This window comes from Melitaea cinxia, chromosome 22, assembly GCF_905220565.1.
Source record: "Melitaea cinxia chromosome 22, ilMelCinx1.1, whole genome shotgun sequence".
NCBI classification, from domain to species: Eukaryota; Metazoa; Arthropoda; class Insecta; order Lepidoptera; family Nymphalidae; genus Melitaea; species Melitaea cinxia.
Genome location: NC_059415.1, coordinates 10782488 through 10800498, shown reverse-complemented (window position 1 = coordinate 10800498; position 18011 = coordinate 10782488). Strand labels below are relative to the sequence as shown.

The 18011-nt window shown below is 32.2% G+C and overlaps 1 protein-coding gene across 1 annotated transcript in view; it reads left to right on the top strand.

The window, feature by feature from the left end:
- The window catches only part of LOC123664662, a 30898-nt gene extending 16307 nt beyond the window's left edge, over window positions 1–14591 (top strand). The window contains exons 2-3 of the mRNA XM_045599179.1: window positions 6184–8084; window positions 14271–14591. Coding sequence (XP_045455135.1) covers window positions 6201–8078 — 1878 coding nt within the window. The 5' untranslated portion in view covers window positions 6184–6200 and the 3' untranslated portion in view covers window positions 8079–8084; window positions 14271–14591. The remainder of the gene's footprint in view (window positions 1–6183; window positions 8085–14270) is intronic.
- Window positions 14592–18011: the final 3420 nt, after the last annotated feature.

The following is an 18011-nucleotide window of genomic DNA, read 5'->3' as shown; positions in this document are numbered from 1 at the left end:
TATCGCAAAAGTTAGACTTTTAAGTGCACTTATTTTATGTTTGTGCATTGACAGAACAACCTTGATTTTATCAATTTTATAATTATAATATTTAAAAATGACCAAGGTTTGTTTCCCACGCGGAACGTAATCTATATCATCTACAGAAGCCCCTATTTGAATGAATACAGTAAGGAATCGAACAACCTGTATATTTTAAACAATATTTTTATTATTAAACTTGAACAAACTTTATCCGTATCCGTTTCTCCCGGTTGTCCATCTCAAATTATAAAATTAAATATATTTACATCAAGATACTGATTAAAAAAGTCCTATGCCATAAAGTATGTTCTCATAATTACCACGAGTCACATAAATATAGTCCAAATCAGGGCTCTGGACAAATCAGTCGGTAATAAATCAGCCATCCATGGGAAACCCGTGTAGCGGTCCGTCACTGGCCGCTGTGGCTACGAAACTAGCGACAATAAGTTGACTAACAGAACATATTGTCTTACGGCCCTTTCAACTGGCTTTAAGACAATTTGTCCACAATATCTGACATGTATCCTACACTATAAAATAATCAGTCAGTAATTTTGACTTACTAGACATAAATTTTTGACACAAACTTTGTACGAATTATTAAACTGACAGAAAGCGATTGTCGAATTCGGTCGAAAGAATAAAAACGTACGATATTGACATTCGATAAGGCATGTGAAGTTTCATATTTTTTTATTTAACCGACTTCAAAAAAAGGAGGAGGTTACTCAATTCGACCGTATATGTATTTTTTTACAAAAGAATTTGTCAACTGTGAAAATTTGCCTCCACAATTGATTATCCACTCTCTATTATTTTACAAAGATTTTTTTTTAGAAATATAATTACGCTTCAGACTGTATATCCCACTGCTGGGCATTGGCCCCTTTCCCCATCATATGACCAAAGCTTAATCCACCACGCTTCTCGGGTTGCTAATGTTAATACGGGTTGGAAATGTTTTAGAGACTCCAGATCTTGTCATGAAAATAATGATACGAAAAAAGGAATTATCCAATTTTCTTCTTTCGGAAGTTATGTCTATACGTACATTTTGGCTATTTATTTCTATTTATATAGATGTACTAGCGACCCGCCCCGGCTTCGCACGGGTGCAATGCTGATACTAAATAGAATGTCTTTATTTATAGTGTAAAGCTAGCTTATGACATAGTTATTAACATAATAACAACAACATTCAAATATGCGTCGTTAGATTACACGTTGTTACAGAATGCGTTGAACAAATAAACGTTCATTGCTCGTTCCCTGTAGGTGATAGCGTGATAGTTTGTAGCTTATATGTTGACCCGACTTCTTAATCGTGCCAATTTGAAGTAAATCCATGCAGTACTTTTTGAGTTTATCCCGAACATACATACAGACAAACAGACGAAAATTCTAAAAACTATATTTTTGGCTTCGGTGTCGAATGTAGATCAAAAATATTCAATGTACAGTTTTGAGTTTCCTACCATTTTATTATATGTATAGATTAGAAAACGACGAGTGTCAAAGTTGAAAAAAGCTAAAACTGTAATATTCACTTTAATAGTACATAAATATATTAAATTTAAATAACCTGTCCGGCGAACATTAAGTCGACCGTCCAATGGCCAAACTACACGCTCCTTATTTGTCTACGAGCAATCCAGTACAGTTAGCCGCGAAATTATCTTGAAGCACAATAGGTTTAATCGTGCGATGAAGTCGTGAGTTACACTCGCCCGCAAATGTTAGATAAATAATATTTTTTTCTCCTATCAATGACATTGCGATTCCATTATATCTTCGTGTTTGACTACTTCGAATCTGAGTTGTTTTGGAGAGAATGGATAACGTACGCTTTATCCTATCTATACGAAGTAAAATTATGTTTTGGTGTCATTATTTGTTTTTCTTTTTCTCTGGAAACATCTAGAAACGTTCATGTGAAATTACACACATTTTTATTTTCAACCAAGTTAACAACCAAGATAATCCTTAATGACTCCAGAAAAATTAAATGATTCAAAAATGTAATCATCATCACATCATCATCACATCACACACACCACATATCACCACGCTGGGCAGGCGGGTTGGTGACCACAGGGCTGGCTTTATCGCACCAAAGACGCTGCTGCCCGTCTTCGGACTGTGTATTTCAAAGCCAGCAGTTGGATGGTTATCCTGCCATCGGTCGGCTTTTTAAGTTCCAAGGTAGTAGTGGAACTGTTATCTGTGTGGTGTGTTATCCCTTAGTCGCCTCTTACGACACCCACGGGAAGAGAAGGGGTGGCTATATTCTTTGATGCCGTAACCACACAGCATGTGAAGTGTAATGTCTAAGTGAAATACTTTTAATCCAATATTTTTCAATCAATATTGAAGTAAATAAAAAAAGATGATAGTATACGCCTCACACTCAGTGCCCTTCCACATTTACTTCGACATAGTAGATACAGTAGGATTACTGTCGGGAAACACACACAACACACAACGGCAGCCACAAATGTTGGCCATGATCGACCAGTGCAAGTGCTTTGACCTCTGCGTTAAAGTATCACGGAAAAAATACACAAATTTTGTCAACATATTTGTATTATACATAATTTGTATTCAAAGCAATGTTTTTGATGATTAAAGTAAACTATATTGAGGAAACCTTCGTATGTCGGAAGGTACTGAGGCACGAAGTTAAATCTTACTGTAATGGCATATAAATATCCTACTTCTGGCCGTTACCCGAAAGGTTCATTGTCTTTATTTCCTATTAAGAACCTTAAGCAGTCTTGCTGTTCATGGATTGGTGGTTTGACGTGTCTTAGAATTTCCCACGAGCTAGTTCTCTTTTGCTGATCAAGTGAAAAATAAAGTTAAAAAATTAAAGCAGAAAAGCAGCTAGTAACGCGCCTTCTAATTAATGAATCACCTTAAATGCATAAGATAATACCATATAACGGCATAGGAATAAAGTGGACCAAGAACCAGACCAAGAACAGAAGACAGGAATATGGGGGATTCCCAAAACTCATATCTCGCTAAAGTTTTAGTTCGTCAGCTAACGGCAGCATTGGCCAAAATTTGGATATCTTCAACCGGCTAATTACACACAGCTAGCAGTAGCTACAACAGCCGGTAATGCTAAAACCGCAGCTAATACCTAAAAATAAGTTGCACCGTTACGTCAGAGTTTTCGTGTTATGAACTTATGAAGGTCAACGTACAATGTTTTATGTAACGACGTAATGTTACGTTACGCGTCGATGATTGTGATACACCGAGCTCGATCGGAGTGAATTGTTCTTTTTTTTTATAAACTCGTGGTTTTATCCGGTTTTGATATTTATGTATTTATTAAAATCGGATTTTGAGATTAGCGCGTAATAAAAAAAATAACGAATTATTTGTGGATATAATTTTCATATCAATGTTCATTTTTTTATTCTGATTGAGCTAAAATTCTGACGATTCCAAAGATATTATAAGTTGGAACCTTTGCTAAATGAACTACCAGTGGAGTCCTAGTAAACAGGATATCAGAACAAAATTGTTTCGTACGCTAAAAAAAAGAAAAAATGATGTTTATTGATTTAGAGTTACGAAATGAATATACTAGCACCAGGAGGCACAGTGAGATGACATATCCTTTTGAAGGTCCGAGAAATACACTAAAATAAAAATCAGATATGACAAGCATCTGTATGACCTATCCAACATTCGTTAGAAAACTGTTTCAACCTCATTCCAAATAGAAGTTTCTTAATAACATGAAAAATAATATTGCAATTATTTCTCACCCTTTTTTCACCAACTTAGATTTTTTTTTTTTTTGTATCTCGACTATGAGTCTCATTGTTGCGATTCGTGCCATATGCTCTTTCTGAATGATTAAAATTAATGTTTTTTTTTTTTATGTCACTAGGTCGGCAAACAAGCGTACGGCTCACCTGATGGTAAGCGATTACCGTAGCTTATAGACGCCTGCAACACCAGAAGCATTGCAAGCGCGTTGCCGACCCAATCCCCCCAGGAGCTCTGGTCACCTTACTCACCAACACGAACATAATACTGCTTGAAAACAGTATTATTTTGCTGTGATCTTCTGTAAGGTCGAGGTACTACCCCAGTCAGGCTGCTCCATATTTTGAGCAGGAAATTCCTGCTGTGCCCTACCTCAGTTGAGTAAATATTATTATACATGTTAAGGGATTTTAAGCATATAATCACTATATTTTAAGTATTATTGTATTAACTTATTCACTGAAGTTTTAGTTTTCTATTTACCCAGAGGATTTTATGCAAGGTTAGACGTACACGAAACAAAGTTTCTATTATAATATATTTGTCTCTGCATTCTATTATCTATTATATTATATATAATAGAGATCTATATGTTTTCGGTACAAAAGAATTTTAATTAAATTAAAGTATATATTCGTACCAATTTTACTATGTCATATACAAATAATAAAATATGAAAGAGACTTGACAAAACAAAAGTTACTGATCAGCAGACAAATATATATTTGCCTTCAAACTTTCTGAAGTAAAATAAAAGTCTCTGTATGTCCCTGTCTTGAGTGTCAGAAATGTGAAATATTTCTAATACTGAATCACTCCTTAACTGTACTCTGACCAGAGCAGTGGTCATATAAACAAAAAAAACCCTGTTTGCGGTCAGAACGCCACATTGAGACTTGACATTCTATTTCCATTGATCGCCGATTATTTTGTTGTTATTTTGTAACAAATATCAGTTGTTTTGAGATTTAATTAATCAACGCAAAACGAGCAATTTATAAATATATATTTATACCTTGAATTTGAATTTTTAAATGCATGTTTATAACAGTTTTTACGCAGAAACCACTGCATCTATTGCAATGAAACTATATGCTAAGAACACTTGGATCAAAACTTGTGTATTAGCTTATATGCTGTTGATTATATTCCCATGGATGCAGGCAGAGAGACGCCAGAAGCGTTAAGCCGGTAAAACTGCGAGGCGCTGCTTATAACAATGGAACTTAAAAAACTAAAAATAATACATGTAGCGATTAATTACGAATAAATACATTAAACAAAGAAATAAATAATTTATTACAACATTGTAATATTTATATAATATTTTCGAAAAATTCTCATAATACTAATGTGGCTCTTAAATTTCAAATAGATAATTTGAAGTTAGAAAGTTCATTATCAAATGTAGGTATCAGTTGTAATTATCAAATTGTAAATTATGTTGAACTTTACAGAGACTACTTGTTAATTAACGACAAAGGATCAGTAGAAAGTTTGAGAGTTAGCCTCGAACATTTAACTGAATTCAAAAAAGAGAGATTCAATTTTTTACTCTATATTTTTAAATGCATGGTCAACGAAAAGTTATCTTAATAATTTTTCATATGATAAAATGACAATTAAATATAAAATGTTAATAATATGGGTGATTTTTCAAATGCTATTATGATCTAACTATCCGGCTTCCCGTGTGAATTTTTTCACATTGAATTTTAATATTTTTGAAATCAGTTGATAGAAATATTGTTAAAGTTTTAACCCCTAATAAAAATAATTGAATTTTCTGAGAATGTTGCAAAAAATTCTTAAAAATAATTGAATTTTTTACTAGTTATTTAAACTACTTTTCTCTACGTTCTTAGTTTATATGTAACATTAAGTCGATCTAATTTCTGTCTTATTTTTTTCGCTGCTACAAATAATTTACAAACCCCGCTGTTCCATAAATATGTTTTAAAAATAGTAACAAAATTTTAAAATTTACATTTTATAAAAATACAAAATAAAGAAAAATATTGCTCTGGTACCACGTAAAGTCGCATGGTGTATGACTCCAAATTACACTTCTTTTATCAAAAAGTTGTCGGAGCATGACAATGAAAACTTTGTTATGGCTATTTCACTCGCCACAATGGTTTACTGCTATAATGTTCTATTAACTGTTATGAAATTGTTTCATCAGATTCTGTGATTATTATTAAGATAAGTGGTAACTGTATTCGTCGAAAAATCTTATTTTGGGTAACGTTTTCACGCCAAGTAATTGTCATTATGTAACTCCAAGATTGTGTTTTTAATTAGACACAGCTCGTTAAGTTTATTAAGCTGTTACATAATTATTAATATCATAAAATTTCTCCGTTTCAGATGTGACAAATCTAACAATGGCAGCCACAGACGGCCAGGTCGTGGTCGCAGCGTCGCGGTGGTCAGACGAAGGTAATTACCTCAGAGAGTTCGTGGTGAAGAACCGACTCCCAAACGTCGCAAAAATCATCAAAGGCCAATATGGTGGCCTCGGAGTACCAACACTACCTAGTCCCGGCTTACAGAGCACGGCTTTACTTGTATCAGCAGGGAAAAGGAAGAAAATTATCGCCCAAGGTATCAAATTAAAAGAAGGTCGACGTATGGTCAGTGTAGGGCCTAGAATTGCCATACCTGAAACTTATAAGGGCTATTTTGAGCTATTAAGTGAAGAAGGCAGAGCCGTACGATGTATAGAACACGTATCAGAGCTAGCGAGACGGAAACTTGAAGACGGGTGCCTAGTTAGAGAACCCGTTAGGGTTATATGTGCTAAAATTGACTTAGACGGAAATATTACCGCTGACGGTGCGAGAAATCTGCCAGCAGGTGAAATAATAATGCCCAGAGGTGAAGCGTTTTTAGGTAAAAATAAATATTTAAAGTGTACCGATTCAAAAGGCGATACAATTTTGTTAAGTTTAGATCAGAGAGGCAAGTTCTCAGCTGTTGCTAAGGAAGAGAATATAAGTGGAGTACATACAGCCAAAACATTGTTAACGAAACGTCTACCAATCACTGTTAGACTCGTTCATGGAACCCCTCCTAGAGGATTAAAAAGTGCCAGTCATTTTGTACCGGAGTTAAGATTACTTTCATTGTACGAGGAAGATCATGTTTTTGCTTTGCCCTTGCAAAAAGAAGGTAATGCACTGGTTGCGCTACCACTCGCAGCTCCGTTGAAAATGTTAAGGTGCAAAAACGAGGAACATATCAAAAACTTTATGGAATTCTCGAGACTAGTTGAAAAATGTAATAGGTTGCTAGTAGACGTTGTAGATCGAATACACGTTCTAGATGGAAAGCTAGGTGATCCTAAAAGATTATTAAACGCGCCTGTTCATGCTCCACCTTTAATCAAATCCGGTTATTTCTTGCGAAGAAGCGCGTCATCAGATTCGGCGAATCAACATAAATATATGAGTCGACACAATCATATATACAGTAGTCACAGAGACGAACACAGCATCCCTGATGAGTATGATGAAATAGACCAAATTTACGACTACGTCAGAGGATTTGCTCCTCTTCCTAAAAACATTAAGGCATCATATAGCAATGAACCTGCAAGGCACGAATCCGCACCCGCTTCACCCGCCGCTACACCGATACACATGCCCTTGATAACTGAAATCAAACCCGAACCTCCTCCCATAGAGACGATACCCACCAAGAAACCCTTCAACCAAAAAGCCGAAAAAAGAACGCGTAAGTCGACCAATATAACAAAAGATACACCAATAACCGTATACAAAGAAAAGTGTTCTATCGCACCAGCGGCTAACTTACCTAAATTGTACATTAAAAACAGTGTTAACAATAATAAAGGTAGGGCATTATTGAGTCAAAAAAGTCATTCGCCAACTAAAGAGGCACCTAGTCCCGGAACTAGTCCTATTCGACCTCTCACTAAGGGAGATTCTCCAATCTTTAATATTCGTTATAAAAGCCTATCAAATATCCACCAAGCAATGGAATTAGATGGTACGCTTGATTCGAGTCATTCGGGTGGTCGTACGTCTGGAGATTCTGGCAATGGTCCAAAGTTACCAGAGAAAAGGTCTAGGAAGCTAAGTAGACCTAAGTCTTTGACAAATTTAGTTTGGGAGTTAAAAGGATGTCCCGTGGAATCGAATGAAAAACCCAAAACTAAGGTTAAAAATGAAGGCTATAAGAAGCTTGGAAACAAACTGTCATTGGGAGCGCAAAAACGAGTACCAACGCTGTATCTTTAATTTTTGGTAAGTGTGTTATTCCTTTTTAAATAATACTATATATATGCCGCCAACCCGCATTGGAGCAGCGTGGTGGATTAAGCTCTGATCCTTCTCCGACATGGGGAAAGAGGCCTATGCCCAGTAGTGAGATATTACAGGCTGAAGCGTATGTATATGGTTCACACTTCACAAAACCCTTACAAATAAAATCTTGTGTCCTCTACACAGAACTTCAAAGTGACAGAAAAAAGAAACACAAGCCTTTGCTTCGAGTAGGATCGTATTTGTAACCGCTAGCACAAAAGCCAACATCATTATGCCATACCGTCAAAAGTTATAAAATAAGTAACTACTTAATAACCTGTGTTATCGCAGCGGTACCTTTATAACTAAATAGTAATAATAATTATGTAGGTAGCCATTACAAGTATCTATTAAGCTTCGCATTATGCTGTGTCTGTTAAAGAATTAATCTTCCTTAAATGTCAAATTATTTAAACATTAAATTTTGTATTTAGTTGTGTTGCAGGTAATCGATGACTTTGCAATACTGCAGATAAATGTTAAACGATTGTTGGTAATAATTCTGAATGTAATTTCCTATTATAAATTGTAATTGTCTTATTTCTTTTAAAAATTATAAATTAATGAGATAAAAGTAATCATTTAAATTTATTAAAGCCAGAGGTAACTCGTGGTTTTAACTGTGTGGCTATTCATATTGACTATTGTAACGTTATGCTAAATAGTGTAGTTAAATAATAGTAAAAGTATTTTTTTTTATTCCGGTAACAAACAATGATTATAACGTACAAAGTTTAATAACGACAAATAATGATTGATTTAGTATTTTAGTTTTTTTTTTTCAATAATAAAGAAATCATTCTTTGCAATATTATTACTAATGGAGGTTAGAAGAACAATGACTTTTAATCATTGAAAAAAAATTGTCAAAGTTTTAACTTGAAAGAAGAATTTTGTTCAAAAAATGTCTGTTGCTAAATTTACATATCACGAATTGAAAAATTCGTATCGTTAGAAATGTTAAACAAATACTACGAAAAAATACTTCTAGGTATAATGAAAATAAATATCAAAATTATTTTTAACAAGAAAAATCGCGGTTAATACTAACACGATGTAAAATATCTAATAAAGCGTATTGCGCGTTGCGTCTTCTGCAATTTGAAATCGTGATAGGCCGTACATACAATCGCTTAAGAAAATGCTAAACAATCGGCAAGAAATAGAAAAGCAATTATGAAGCAATTGATAATTTATCTAATACTATAAAATACCATTTATTTGCTTGTTTGTAATCTTAACTTTTGTAACTCTTTCCATAACATAATGTTAACACCCCAACTGCTGTGCAAAGCTATAATCTTCAATTAAGGTAATGCTTGGACCCTGACCAACTGACGAATAATTTTTCTATTACGCATAACAATCTTTACCTGTTATGTTTACCTTAACGAACGGGACCGACCAGATTTATGTGGTCTATGAAACATGGTGAGGGGTGCTCATAAAGGCAAATACTCTGAAACAGACATTTATTTTAATTTTAAACGAGAATCGAAACTGTTGGCATTGAGAAATTACTACTACTATTATTATAAGATCACAGATATAGACTTACATTCGATTTTAAAAGAGTAACTGACGAGTTCGGTCGGTCGAATGAGTAGTAACTTTAATTGATTCATTAAAAACTAACAAATGGTCGCCTAGTGGTCGAAATTCGCCCATAATTAATTTAAATTATAATTTTGAACATTATTAAGGTTTTAATAAATTTGTATTAATCTATCTATATATATTTTCAATTTGACTTTAACAAACAAAAGATCATATATGCGTGTGTGTGACAAATACATGATAGTGTGTGTAAGGTTTTTTTTATCAATTTAATATATATTTTATGTATAATTTTTATAATTAGCATTCTGCACTCCTTCTCTATATAAACCATAAATGTACGAAATTTCATATTCCTCCGTCCGCGCAATTTTCGTAAAAAGGGGTACGAATTTTTCACTTCACGTATTAGTATATAGATATAATTAATATATACATAGATAAAATTAACAGTTCAAAAGTGCTTTTGAAGCCTAATTGTATAATGTAATTTTTAATATTGATTTTCAATTTGCAGTTATTGAATAATGATCGAATGTATACACGAGGGAAGTGTTAAATGTGTAGTATTTAAATAACTCAATTATCGTGTGTTTCAATTAAAATTATCAGAATATCGTAGTAGATAAATTACTTTAAAAGGTTTATAACTAAACAAATTGCATTTAAATTATTATTCAGACAGTATTTGTATGTATAATATTACAGAAACATGCACCCCGACGATTATGACGACGAAAAAACTGTAATCTAATAAAGATTAAATAGTTTGTTTATTACCGTTTTTTTTTTAAATAAAATAACTAATACCGTGAATATAATTACTTAACTACCTTTTCTTTATTTTGTAATTAGAACATTTTTTAGTTTTTATTGGTTATTTCGTTTTTTTTATGTTTTCAAGTGAGTAGAATGTATTGGTCAAGATTAAATTTTTTAAAACTAAGTTTTAGAGAAATAGTTTCGTTCCAAAATCTATTTGTATATATTACTAGCTGTGCCCGCGACTTCGTCCGCGGGAAATTAAAAAAAAAAATATTCTTCAGTTCGCAGAGTTACAAAATAAATCATATTTCTAAAATAAAAGTAGCCTAAGTTAGTCCTTATTAAATCAGCTGTCTACCAATGAAAGTCCCGTCAAAATCGGTCCAGCCGTTTCAGAGATTAGAAAGAACAAACAGACAGACAGACAGAAAGACGGACAAAAATTGTAAAAAATGTGATTTTGATATAGGTATGTACCGTGTAAACATAATTTTTTTTTTTAAATATATAAGGTCGGCAAACAAGCGTACGGTTCACCTGATGGTAAGAGATTACCGTAGCATAGTATACATATGCATTAGTAAAAATGCGGTTATTTTAATATTACAAACAGACACTGCAATTTTATTTATTTGTATAGATTTTGATGTTAATTGTTTTTGGCAATTAAATGAGCTTGCAAATACAAAATACTCTATAAAATAACTGTTACAGATTTGAAAAGAAAAGTTCTCAATGTTTACGCGAATTTCATTCATTTTAATGAAACAACTTTTTCGGATTATTTTTTACGGAGGACTCATCCTCATGACCATGGTTGCTGTAAAGCAGTATTTCCCAAAGTGCACAATAACGCCCCCTTGTGAGCGCTGCAGTGCTAAAGGGTAAGAGACCTAGAAAAAAAATGGTGCCGAGAGAAGAATGGTGGTGTAGAGGCTTGGGGGCGATTTGTCATTTAATCTATAAGGACTCTCGACTACAACTTGTGAACATCAACTAATATTCATTAAAAGATTGCTTAAAGAGGTCACTATAAAATAATTAATTCTCTTAGTGGGCAGTAGACAAAATAAGTTTGGGAACTCCTGCTGTAAAGTATCCTATCATCTAAAAAACTTACTAAACCGCGATAAAATTCGAAAAAGTTGTCTCAAATTCTCTGTTAAAGATTTGAATAAGAAGCCGCGGGCAGAAAGTTAGTATCAATATATAGTTGGAACCATTAAATCAGTGTTGTTGTAGCCGTGTAATATTAGTAGTATGGTTTTTCGCGTTACAAACATGATGGTCTGATAACTAATTACAAGGAGCGGCGCCGCGCCCCTCACTCGCCCACAATTCGCGTTCACTGTCTAATATCGTGCGGCTCTGATATAATAATAATCATGTCGTAAACGTGGAAATTGCTTTGTTTATATTAACGAAAATTGTATTTAACTTAATGTTATTTATTAACCGACTTCAAATAAGGAGAAGGTAGTAAGGTGGTTAAGAAGAAGGTTACTCAATTCGACCGTATATACAATTTACAAAGCCATACTTTTTAAATGTCTCGTCGGCACTTTAAGATAGCTCGATACATATTTTGCATGCAACATATACGCTTATAATTGTAATTATGTATTTGCTCGCAAACGAAAAAAAATCGACTTCAATTACATCGACAAGTAATACAACGTAGGTCGACGAAAAAATAGTCAAGCAAACACGCGTTATCAAAGATTACTCAAAAAGTTGTTATTAAATCTCGATGAAATTTAAATGTGACCATATGATAAACATCAGCTTTCGATTAAATCAAAAATCATCAAAATCGGTACACCCAGTAAAAAGTTATGCGATATAATACAGCGTAGGTCGGCGAAAAAATAGTCAAGTAAAAACGCTTTATTAGATATTAAATCAAATAAATTTGACCATTGGGACCAAATGACATATATACCATCTTTCGATTAAAAAGTTTTTTGTCGAAATCGGTCTACCCAGTCAAAAGTTCTGAAATAACATACATAAAAAAAGTACAGTCGAATTGAGTACCTCCTCCTTTTTTGGAAGGCGGTTAAATATATATATTCATATATATAAAAAAAACGGTAAAAATATAAACATTATCTTAAAACGGAAGAACATCGCTTACTATCAAACCGATCTCACAAGTCGTATTCTAGAAATAGAATTTGAATTATTTATAGCATGGATGTGTAATGCCTTTGAGATACTACCGAGATAAAAGAACAACACGAAGTATTGTTTATTGAACAATAAACTGTTTATTGAATATATGTAAATAAAAACTTCGTTATTAATCGCAACATGTTATTTTTTTTTTTTTTTTTGTTTTGTACCTATTTGTGTGAACGCGGTCTATTTTAATGACTTTTATGACGTGGCTCATTTACTTGTATTCACTATTATTTCATATATTTGATTAGCCCTAGTTGAAGGGTACAAATTAATCATCTAATATTTAAAAAATGGTATTTGTTTAAAAACGAAAATAAACTATATTTATATTTTTAACTTTGGATCACATTAAAAGTTATAATTAAGATCTTTGTATACAACAAGAGTAGCAAATTAATGAATTGAAATTGTATCATCATCATCTCTTCAGCCTATCGCAGTCCAGTGCCGGACATAGTCCTCCACAAGTTCGCGCCAAAAATGGCGTGAACTCATGTGTGTTGCCAAGAAAAAATTGTATGTTATTTGTTAATCTACTTTTAGTATGTCACCAAATGAACAAACATAATCGTACATTTTAGCACAAAAATTATTAAAATTTGTATCGAAATGGTCTAAAAACTTTATCGCATAATTACTAACATAATTGTAATAGATTCTCATAAAATAAATAAAAAGATAAATAATTATCATGGCTTATTATAATTTTAAATAACTTTTAAACCGGAACTAAAAAAAGAAGAAGAAGTTTCTATTGAATGTTACAGATTATTGTTTAATTAGTAGTAACAAAATACACAACATAATAATATCTTGACCTTTACATTGATTCTTATAAACAAACGCGTTAAATCTATGAAAACAATGACTCATTCATACAATTAATTTAACATATGACGGAATAATTGGCTATTATCTTGATATACTAAAGTTGTTAACCTTTTATTACTTTATAGATAGATTTATAATTAATTTTATTTGAAATACTTATTAATTAAAGTTGAAGAAGTCGATTCGTCTAAACACTGACGGTCGCGGCCCAAATATATGTACCTATTTGTGCAAATATTTATTTCTGATTTCTGCCTTTGACCTTGTGGGTTTCCTCGCCGTGCCTAGGGAACGTTAAGCCGTCTCGGTGTTATCATAGACACGTGATAGCGATTGTTACTCGAGGTAGAGAAATTGTCATTAACTATATATATTTTATATCGGTCTTTGCCCAATAGTGGGACGTTACAGATTTATTTATAATCAGTGTTAGCTTCATTTTTAACTATACATAATTTGTCTTTAAAAAGAAAAAGAAAAATACAAAAAAAATTAAAAAATTCTCTATAAGTTTATCTCTTGACGTTGTTATAATAAATTACTAGTGATGTATAGAAGTTTTCAGTATAATATCTAGAATTCAACAATAATTATATATATGTATATCAACATATAGCTATCTATATAGTATTTTAAAATAGTACGTTATCTCAAATGTGAAAGTCTTTTTTTTGTTCCGCTTTCCTACCTTTTTTGCGGAATTACGCAATTTAATATTTCTGATAAAAAATAAAACTCATTTTCTATAAAAATGTATTTTTTATAATTATTTTTTAATTCTATTTTCAGGTCCACGTTGTCCACAATAATACGACAAAGCAGCGACCAAAATGGAAAGAGTCATCGAACGATCAAGAACAAAACGACAACAACGAAAAATTTAAATGTTCTACAGAAAAAAAATCATTTAAACTATTGTAAAATTGGTATTTTCAAACCGAACTTCATGTCACTTACACCAAATTATTAAAAAAAAAAAACTGTCACGAACACTAAATGTCAATGTCATTAATTGTAACAAAATAATGAAAACATCGTCATTACTGAATCGTCTGAAACCAGAATCAAATCGAAATCTAAAATATACACAACAATTGATAGTAACGAAAACAAGGCATTTTGCTTACGTGCCGTTAACCATCCGTAACGAATCGTTTACTGTAATATAGAAAACTGGTATTATAAAGTTTTAATCACAAGATGGATTGATTTTTCCATGGATATTTGACTTCAGCTAAGTCCTACTATACTAACAGTATCTATAGGGCTATGTCAATTAATCACTGTTAGCAGTCCCCTGATGGACTTAGGACTTCCACGCGGATCTCCTATACTGTCCTTGTTTTTTTTTTATAAACTAACACACTGCCACATCTTTAAAGATGGTGGATAGAAACTACTTTTATAGCGTATTGGTCGCTCAATTGCTACCTTTCCTGAAATCCATTCCAGCACATAAAACCCCTGACCAGCTTGTTTGAACAATTAGCATATACCTACTGTTTTGAATTGAATTCCCTAATAGGTATATATGTTAATGAATGTTTGTCTTTCAAATAGGATACAATCAAATTGTAACTATGATCACATTCCCAACATAATCGCAAATGATCTAGTTTTAAGATTCATTGAATTATGTAAACATCAAATATATTTTGATCTCTTTAATGATTAATTATTTTATCATTATTTATAATACTAATGCCATATTACGGTATAATTTGATGTTAGATTAAGAATGTATAAGATGTGTCAAGATTAATTGTATTCCTAATGTAAGTTTTTGAAAAATCTTCACCGAAAGTCCAAGGACCAAGTCTACTATAGCAATTGTGTCGTACTGTACGCAGTTGGTTGAGAATCACTGTAATACAATTAAAAAATTATTGACAGCTGATTATTGTGAAATGGTTAGCTGCTGTAGCAGACTTGTGTTCTTATTCAGATTTCACAGTTACGAAATGAATTTACAACGTATTAGAATTATTAAAATAGATTCTAATACAATGTACAATAATAAACAGGGATTTTAATTACAAAATCATGAAAAATGATATTAATCTTTGAAAAGATTAATTATCCTATAATGTGTGACGTAGCTGACCCCTTGTTGTTTAGGCATTACCTATTTTTGCCAATGAAAAGCAAATGCAAATTTAAAAAACCTAGGCACGATTTATATATTTTTTAATTTTATCGTTTTTACATAATTTTTATAATTCTGGTTCTAGTTTTTTTTTTCTTGAACTTTAAAAAAAATCATTCAAATTTAGGGGTCTTAATTCCAATAAATATTTAATTATTATTGTAAGCATAAAATCAGGTACATTTTGTTTATTTCACTCGTTAGTATTAGATTACTAATTAAATTTAAAAACAAAAATGTCACAATTACCATGTCAATCATTATACACCGTACAGAATAAAAAGACAAATGTATTTCTTTCTATTGGTCGTGCATGTATTTTTACATAAAAAAAAAATATATATTTTCACGAAATACAAACCAAAAAATCGAGGTGCCTTATTATGTAATTAAAGTAATGCTTTTTACGTAACGTTACTATTTTCGTCGAAATGTCTAATCGTAAAGTAAATTTAAGTTTTAAAGTCACAACACTTTTTATTAATTAGAATAGTCGAACAATGTTTTATGGTATGCATTTACATTCTTTATTTAAAATATTTTTGTGGAATCAGTTTTAGACGATTTTTTCATTCATTTGATATTATAATAACTTACTAATAAATTGTAATTCAAAGTTAACTAAGGTCATTCGAATTTGAATTATTTTCTTTTATTTACATTTAAATTATGTTACGTTTATTCAATTGTTGTATTAAAAATAAAACTTTGTCTGGAACTGATTCCCTATTACCAATTTAGACATAATTACGTACCTTCACTAAGTTTTAAGTTATTGTGATAAGTCTCTTGGAGGTTTAAATATTGACATAAAATAACATTTTAAATCTTCAAAATGATTTATCATACTAAATGTAATAAAAATGCTATCACATTAAAAAATAATCCAGCATTTAGGAAGCAGGTATTATGTTATGTAGCTATTTTCTCTCTAAAATTAAACAATTTATATTTTGTATTCCAAATATTCTTTAGATTAAGCTAGACTTTTCATTAAATGTAATTTCTAGTGTATTTTTAATCACACGTCATTATTGTAAGTTTTAATTGAGTCTTGATATAATTATTATTCGAAATAAACGACATGAATGGAAGGTGTTTTTTTTTTAATATAAAAATTAAAAATTATAATCGCATTCAAACTTGATACAGGCAAAAATATGTAATGTAAATAATTAAAAAAAAATTAGAGGCTTGAACCCGTATCTTTTTTAGTTCTTAATATGAATTGTAGGTGAATTTTATTTCAATAGTCAGTGACGAGACTAAAAAGGTTATTTTAGTATAATTTCTACTCTCAACATTCAATTAAACTAAAAATATCGCGTAATGACATACACTATCATTATGTACGAATAAGCAGACCAGTAAAGTCAAAAGAAAAATACCACTTAAAATAGTGAAACTAAAATTACACGGATTTCTTAACTCGTATTCAAAATTCGCTTACTCGAATCAAATCAAAATAGCTTTATTCAAATAGGCTTTAAAACCACATTCTAATCGTTATTTTACAAATTAAAAGAGTATAGCAGAAGAAGCATGGTTCAGATGCCCCTGGAAAAAGGTCAAACTTTTACTATGAAACCAGCTCAGCTATCACACCTAAAAGTAAAACATAATATATCATGTGATGTGAATGAATCAGAGCCATCTGTGATTCATTATTTTTTTATTATTACAGCCTATAGAGTCCACTGCTGGACATAGGCCTCCACAAGTTTACGCCAAAAATAACGTGAACTAATGTGTTATGCCCATAGTCACCACGCTGGGCAGGCGGGTTGATGACCGCAGGGCTGGCTTTGTCGCACCGAAGACGCTGCTGCCCGTCTTCGGCCTGTGTGTTTCAAAGCCAGCAGTTGGATGGTTATCCCGCCACCGGTCGGCTTTTTAAGTTCCAAGGTGGTAGCGGAACCGTGTTATCCCTCATTCGCCTCTTACGACACCCACGGGAAGAGAGGTGGTGGCCAAATTCTTTAGTACCGTAGCCACACAGTATCTGTGATTCAATCTAGTCTTAAATCATTTATCGAATTTATCATCGTTGTATGGTTGATCATTAGTTCCTAAACAAGCTACTAGAGAGCGCTACCAGAAGGAGTGCGTGGGTGCTTAATTATTTTTTTTTCGAAGTAAAGCTTCTGTGCGCACACTTGACTTGGGGAGTAAGTTGGTGAATGCGTTACGAGAGTGTTATTTATTTATTTGTTTATTTATTTATTACATAGACACAACATCGACACATTATAAAAACATTGCAAGTAGAAATACAAAGTTAGATACAGGTACAATACAGTATGATTTGTCTTTTAAGGTGTATACAGCAATTATTATACCACAGTTAGTGAGTACATAGAGTTGACAGGTATGAATCAATACAA